Source organism: Cannabis sativa, chromosome 4 (assembly GCF_029168945.1).
Source record: "Cannabis sativa cultivar Pink pepper isolate KNU-18-1 chromosome 4, ASM2916894v1, whole genome shotgun sequence".
NCBI classification, from domain to species: Eukaryota; Viridiplantae; Streptophyta; class Magnoliopsida; order Rosales; family Cannabaceae; genus Cannabis; species Cannabis sativa.
Genome location: NC_083604.1, coordinates 26,810,245 through 26,818,117, shown reverse-complemented (window position 1 = coordinate 26,818,117; position 7,873 = coordinate 26,810,245). Strand labels below are relative to the sequence as shown.

General features: G+C 32.5%; 1 protein-coding gene across 1 annotated transcript; it reads right to left on the bottom strand.

Annotated features, from left to right (window-relative positions):
• Positions 1-958: 958 nt before the first annotated feature.
• Positions 959-1,818, bottom strand: LOC133036724 (cytochrome b559 subunit alpha-like). Its single transcript, XM_061113440.1, has one exon. The coding sequence runs from the start codon at positions 1,730-1,732 to the stop codon at positions 1,232-1,234; it is 501 nt and encodes a 166-aa protein (XP_060969423.1). The 5' UTR covers positions 1,733-1,818; the 3' UTR covers positions 959-1,231.
• Between the last annotated feature and the right edge of the window lie 6,055 nt (positions 1,819-7,873).

Genomic DNA, 7,873 nt, shown 5'->3' with positions numbered 1-7,873 from the left:
CAAGCGTTAAGGTCTGAAACGGAATTCACCGTTTTTGGACTCCATTTTTAATGGTGCACCGCCAAGGAAGAAGATAATCAGGTTTAGGCTATTTTGGTTATTTTTCTTGGTTGTTTTGGGATCCTGGATTCATTGGAAGGTTCTTCCAATCAAAAATACACGTCGAAAGCACCCGAAGAAGAGTTTTGCATTCGCTGACACCAAAACCGACGAGAACTTCGACGACACTCCGTTCAGAGGCTTCTAGAGGATCTTGTTCTCAATAAATAAACTTGGCGAGAGGTTCGAGGGAGAGAAAAGGATATACCTAGCAACTGAGGTAAGAAGAGTGGACATTTGTGCACAGGGTGTTTGTTAAAACATACAACTGTATTATGGGATTGTATTTACATATTTTATTCTATGGTGGATGGTGTTATGCTAATGTTATTAGTGTGTGATAATGATAAGGTTTTTGACTGTTTGTGTAAGAATAGCACTTATAGGATAGGTTTTCTACTGCTGGTGTGAGCATAGCACTGCACGATATATTTTTGGCTGCTTGTATGGGTTTACTTGCAAGTTATCCTATCATGGGTGAGTACAACTTATGATAAGGGATTGCCCTATTGGATGCCGATGTAATGCGATGCTCTAACCTCTGAGCTAAGCGGGCTCGCATAACATAATTGGAATACACATAGGACTTTAGTAAACTCCTGGGATCTTAGCTATTAACTGTTCATTCTTAACTCTTCTAATATAATATTTGGATAGTGAGTTTTTTTATTCAAATGACATTTGAAATTCAAACTTCTTTTTTTGTACTAGTTGATTTTCCTAAGTATAACCTATTAAATTCTAATTTTCTTAATAGAATAATTGAATATTAATACATATTATTAATACATAATAATAAAGATAAGAGCTAATACGAAAAAAAAAAAAGAATAAAGAGAATTCCTACTATTATTTCCTATTCTTCTTTTTTTTTTTTTAATTGAAGAAATAATTGGAAAATAAAACAGCAAGTACAAAAATGAGTAATAACCCCCAGTAGAGACTGGTACGATTCAATTCAACATTTTGTTCGTTCGGGTTTGATTGTGTCGTAGCTCTATGATTCGGATTAGGTTTATCGTTGGATGAACTGCATTGCTGATATTGACCCCAAAAAAGAAACGGTAGGTACAGCTAGTCAGGTGAACGGCTAACCATCGCACAGTAAAAATTGGATAGGTTCTATCTATAGTCATTTGTGCCTCCTAAAAAGTCTACTAAATTCATCGAGTTGTTCCAAAGAATCAAAGCGGCCTGTCATTAATGGAACTCCTTGTCGGCTCTCTGTAAAATACTTGTTTGGACGGGGACTTCCAAATACATCGTAAGCTAAACCCGTGTTGACGAATAACCAACCCGCAATGAATAGGAAAGGTATAGTAATGCTATGAATGACCCAGTATCGAATACTGGTAATAATATTAGCAAAAGAACGTTCTCCTGTGCTTCCAGACATCTTAAGCTCCGCATATTCTTGTACAGTCAAAGGGGGGTCGACTCCGTAAAAGATGAAATCAGTAAACAGAAATTCACTGAAATCAGATCTTTGTGAGATCGTCAATAGTGTACCAAGGGTTTCTTTAGAGTATACCGAATCAGTATAGCTATCCTTCTTCTGACACAGTAACAAAATTTCCCAATCAGGATTGAAACGAAGTGTTAGAGAATTTCTTTTTTCTTGTTGCGTGTACATGTAGAATTTGTACTATTCAACTATTCAATAGAGTCTTTCTCAAATTCCTGTATCATTACAATTCCTGCAGTAACTGTAGTAGTGCTTGTAAATAAAGAATTTCTAACCATCTTGTTATCCTAAAATGAACCTAAATCGATTAGGTGAAAAAAGAGAGGATAGAGAGTCCCTTGATGAGTCTTACCTTTTTTTCCGAGGTATATATTTTTCTTATTATAATACCTTGTTTGGACTGTATCGTACTATGTATCATTTGATAACCAAATAAATCCCCTACTCTATTTTCAGTTCAAATTGAATTTTAAATGGCAGAATTTCAAGGATATTTAGAACTAGATAGATCTTGGCAACATGACCTCCTATACCCACTTATCTTTCGGGAGTATATTTATACATTTGTTCATGATCATGGTTTAAATAGAAATAAATCAAATTTGTTGGAAAATGTAGGTTATGACAATAAACCTAGTTTACTAATTGTAAAACGTTTAATTTCTCGAATGTATCAACAGAATCATTTGATTATTTCTGCTAATGATTCAAACCAAAATCCAGTTTTTGGGTACAATTTTTTTTTTCTCAAATGATATCAGAGGGATTTGCAGTCGTTGTGGAAATTCCATTTTCCCTACGATTAGTATCTTCTTTAAAAGGGACAGAATTAGTAAAATATTATAATTTACAATCAATTCATTCAACATTTCCTTTTTTCGAGGAAAAATTCCCCCATTTAAATTATGTATCAGATGTACTAATACCCTACCCCATTCATCTCGAAATCTTAGTTCAAACCCTTCGTTACTGGGTAAAAGATGTCTCTTCTTTGCATTTATTACGGCTTTTTCTTCATGAGTATTATAGTTGGAATAGATTTCGTATTCGTATTCCAAAAAAATCTAATTCGTTTTTTTCAAAAAGTAATCCAAGATTCTTTTTGTTCCTGTATAATTCTTATGTTTGTGAATAAAAACTTTGGGATTGCTAACTAATAACTAACAGACGAAATATATATATAAAGCAACGGAACCATCATAGTATTTTTTTTTAACTACTCAAAAAGGAAGGGTGGTTATTGGATCATTGACCTATGTGAATAGGATAGACCCTATAATTATTTAATTTATTTTCGATTTCTTCGATGTAAGCATCCCCTAAGGTGCTACTAAATGGAAGGATCTTATCTTATTAACGTCCATGAATGATAAATCTAGCATAGATCGAACTGCCGAATCGGAAAAATAGGGTGCTATCATATAGCTTTGTATCGGCTAAGTTCACGAGTTGGAGATAAGCGGACTCGAACCGCTGACATCCGCCACAGGGTAAACCACTGCCTCTCGGGCCCCCGGCGGATTCTACCATAGAGGCCAACGATAGACAATAACTCCCCCGAACACGGCTTACAACTTTCATCGTGCTTGTGCTCTCCAAAGAGCAACTCTTCTCAAAATCTCAAAAGGTGCCGAGTTGGAATCCCACTCTAACTAAGGATTCTTGTGGTTCCGGAGGATCTAGCTACAGGATAACCAGGAACGGAGAGCTTTCCCCCCCTTTTCCACCCGACTCTTTGGTCTTAAGAATGCTGGTTTTAAGAATGAGTGATTGCCCTTCTCCGACCCTTACTGCCTAACCTGAAAGCGGACAGCTAAAGTGTTCCAGTTATTGAACAGGGTTCTATAGGAAAAACCCACATACGGCGCAAATTTTTTGTTGCCGTTGGAAATAGTAGGAGTCCTACTTTGATTAATATCGGAACTGGAAGTGGAATAAAAGGTATAATCCATGAATACTGATATGTAGATTCCATAAAAATAAATAAAATTTTTTTATCTTAATTAAATTAATTTTTTCTGATTTATCGGTTATTATTTCTTTTGAAATGAAAGGAATCAGTTAATAAAAAATAAAAATATACAATATATAGAATTTTCTAGTCTAAATGATTCTGAATCTTTTTCAACTCTTTGAAATATTATATTTTCAACTCTTTAAAATATTATATTGAAAAAGTAAGAGGTTAAAATAGGTCAAATGATATGATTCCTTTTTTTTTATTGAAAAAAAAAGAATTGAAAAAAAAAGTACTTAAAATTATATTAATTATATTAAAATATATTAAAATTCACGAATTAAATATTTCATTCTAATTTTTGAATGACAGTTCCAAAAAAACGTACTTCTATATCAAAAAAGCGGATTCGTAAAAATATTTGGAAAAAGAAAGGATATTGGGCAGCATTAAAAGCTTTTTCTTTAGGTAAATCTCTTTCGACAAGAAATTCAAAAAGTTTCTTTTATATGCCAAATAAATAATACAAAATTGGCATAATCTTTGTTGTTCTGACTCGAAAAAAAATAAGCATAATTTTTAATTTACAACTCGAAAACTTCGAAAGACATTAGAAAAAAATTCTTAGAATTATAATAATACTTCACTTTATTTATATATTTATTCCTTTCCTTTTAAAATAGAATAAAAAAACGACAAATTCTATTAGATAGATATCTATAAAAATATATAAAAACTAAAAAAAAAATATATATGTTCAAAGATTTATAAAAGGACAAATTTATATTCTATTTATATTCTTTAATGTTTTATGTTTTGTTTTGAACTGATCAACAACAATATAATATTAAATTCAATTTGTAAAACTAAGAATTCCTTTGTCTACTCTTTTGAATATGCGGAAAAAACCAAAAAAATCGCAATATGGTGCTGGCTGCCCAGGAGGGGTTGCACGTGCAGCCCCAGGAGGCTACAAATCAGCCTTCCGCGCGCGCATGGGGAGAGGAGCAGGGTCTAGCGTGCGGCAAACCCCGGCGCTTGTAGCATAGGCACGGGCGGATGTGCAGGATTCTAGGTGCATATAGACGTGTCACGCGCGCGGATGGGGGCTTCCAGACCGAGTTCCTGGTGCTCACGAGCACCCCTCGACAGCCTTGAATCCCGATTTTCCAAAATTCATAACTTCACAAATTTTTAGCGGAATCAAGTTTCGTAAAAACGAAAATTGCTTAATATTAACAAGGAATCCAAATAAAATATTTTCCAAAATAGAAAAAATATTTTTCATGGAAAAAATTCGTACCACACTTACATTCATCACATAAGCACATAAACCAACATGAAACCATCCAAATCAACACAAAACATCGTTTTAATTCATATTTCATGAAAGTAAATCATTACCATGGCTCTGATACCAGTTGTTAGAAATATTTTACCAGGATCTAGATCTACTACCAAGTATGTTTCATTAACATCCTAATATGAATTCTAAAACAATGAAATAAACACATAAGAGTTTAAGAAAACCTTACATTGGGTGCAGCAGAATATAATGACTCCTTTCATTCAGATATCTAGTCCTTGATTCCTTTCTGTAGCAGAACATAATTAAGATCTGTACCTGGATCTTTTTCTCTTCTTCCTTGATGATGATTGTCCTTCTTGTTGTTTGGATTCTCCTATAGTCTTACACACTATAATTGAGATACCACTTGATGTGTGTGGGTACTACTCTATCACTCAAGGATTTTGAAATTCAAAGAGAAGAAAAGAGAGAGGAAAGTGGCGCATGGCTTTTTCTGAAAGGAACACTATGCAAAGTCATTAGTTTCCTCAAGCCAATACTTTCTATTTATAGAATGCCATCTAGGTTTAGGTTAGAATTGTATGGCATTAAAATAATGGAAAAATAAAAGGTAAACCCTTTCCATTGTGGGCGGCCATATAAGGAAATTGGGCATCACTTTGCAACTTTCCCATTTTGTTATTTTTCATTCCCATTTTCTCAAAAATGCCAATTTTCCAATTTAACTATTTAAATGCCAATTCTAATTATTTAATAACTTAAATATAATTATTAAATAATATTGTCATTTAATATATTTATTAATTAAGACATATAAAGTCTCTTAATTAATAAATAAACCTAGAATATCTTTTCTTTACAATTTTGCCCTTGCTTAGTGAAAATTCATAAAGTAGACATAGTCTAACTTTTGAATTATAATTGATTAATTAAAATCAATTAACTGAGTCTTACAAGCAGTATGGTCTCAACTAGTATGCGGACCATTGGCCTATATAAACCAAGCTTCCAATAAGTCGAACCTAATTTACCAAGTAAATTCCCTAACTTATTAATTTCTTATTGAATCCACACTTAGAACTTGGAATTGCACTCTTAGTCATATAGAACGCTTTATATGTTCCACGATATAGATACGTCATTAGTTATCAATTGTTATAATCCTAATTTGATCAATGACCTTCTAATAGATGATCTACATTGAATAGGCACTAAGTTACCGTTACACCTTCAATGTTTTTTATCCTTAAAACACTTAGCTCCGTATAAATGATATTTCAGCGAAGTGAAATGAGATCTCCACCATTTATCTATGTTTAGCCAAGCTCGAAGGATATCATCGTTTCACTTCTAATTTCCTATAGAAGTTATAGACTCCATATTTATAATAGTGCTCCCACTCAATTATACTATCATGTTCCCAAAATGTACGTATCATCCTGACCCAAAAGTAGGCTTAACTAACAAATCAAAGAACATGTATAGTACTCTTGAGATCGAAACTAATCATATCAGGATTAAGGTCATTTGATCAAGGGTCAACGGGCGATATTGAATTGAATAGATATTACGGTAAATTTTAATATATCTAATCAAAGATCAATATCGGTCCCTTTTGATGTATACTCCATACATCCGATACTGGAAAACTTTGCCAATGTCCTGGAAAGGACATAACACTTTTCCAAGGTGTAAGAATACCTATCGCTGATTATACCATGTCAGTCTAAATCCAGTGTTCTGACAAATCAGGGAATAAACTTTCGAACATATAATTAAGATTATATTACACTGTGCTGACAACACTATAATCATTAATAAATTCATATGTTCTGGACTTAAATAGAATTCATACATTAGATATATATAATCATGAAATAAATCATGTGAACCATGCAACATAAAATGTTATTTCTAATCTTTACTAATAAGTAAATCTGATTATATTGAAATGGGTTTTATTTAGGGCACAAAAACCCAACAATGGTTTACACTAAGTACACAACCATTCCATCATTCTAAAATTTTCTTATCACTAGGGTATATCCCTAGAAGGACTTAGGCAACAACTAGTAACTAATCATCAATTTGCAAATCGAATTGCTGGGAAGGTTAATTTGGTTATAATTCAAAAAATCAACTTAATGATCTTTGAACTGCATATGTACCAAATATTTCTCCACCCCTATAAGCTTACAAGATCTTTAACCACTTACCTCAATGGTTTTTCACCATTGCTAGATATTCATGAAATTTTTTAAAAACATTTCAAATTTCTGTGCTTAAGTTAAAATCTAGAGTGATCGTCTTAAGAATTTAACGAAAAACTCATATCCACCCCTGAATGTACATCCATCTGCGAATGAGATGATTATACTTTCAGTGGATATAGGCATATTGATTCTTTGCAGAGAATGATCTTGTCAAAAACACTATGAACAAGATACAAATGCCATAGATTTATCAGAATGTGGTTGTAGTCTTTTGATGACTTAGGTTTAGTTATATTAAAGAGTTCTTAGAATAGTGTAAGTGGATCCTGGTCACAGAATACTAAACTCATATTCCATACTTTAACATACAGTTTGAATCCATTGATAGAAGATGGATATTAATCACTTGTGAAAGTGTAACTGTATTGTATTCTGGAAATAGAAATATAAAATCTCTATTTGGAATCTAAAATCTAAAGTCAAAAACTTAAATTTATACCAAATATAATGAGTATTCTTCTATCTTGGACCACCACTACTAATCTAACTCTAAGTCTGATTTGCCTAAAGCAAGCATATACAAGTAGGAAATTTTTAAGATTGAGGATTTATATCATTTCGGGATAGAATGTCGGGAATATAATCAAATGCGCTATTCAATTTCTTAAGAGAAAATAGAATGAAATTATATGATTTATAAACCATTCATCCAATAATATATTATTTAAGCTAATTCGAAAAAATTAAGCTAAGAGGAATAAGGATAATTTCAATTTTAAAATAAGAATCTAACAATGTCCCGATTAGCGAGAGCAAAGTTATTCTTACTT

Bases quoted from the DNA above. Each gene is read 5' to 3' on its own strand.
- LOC133036724 (XM_061113440.1), bottom strand. From the start codon at position 1,732: ATGTACACGCAACAAGAAAAAAGAAATTCTCTAACACTTCGTTTCAAT.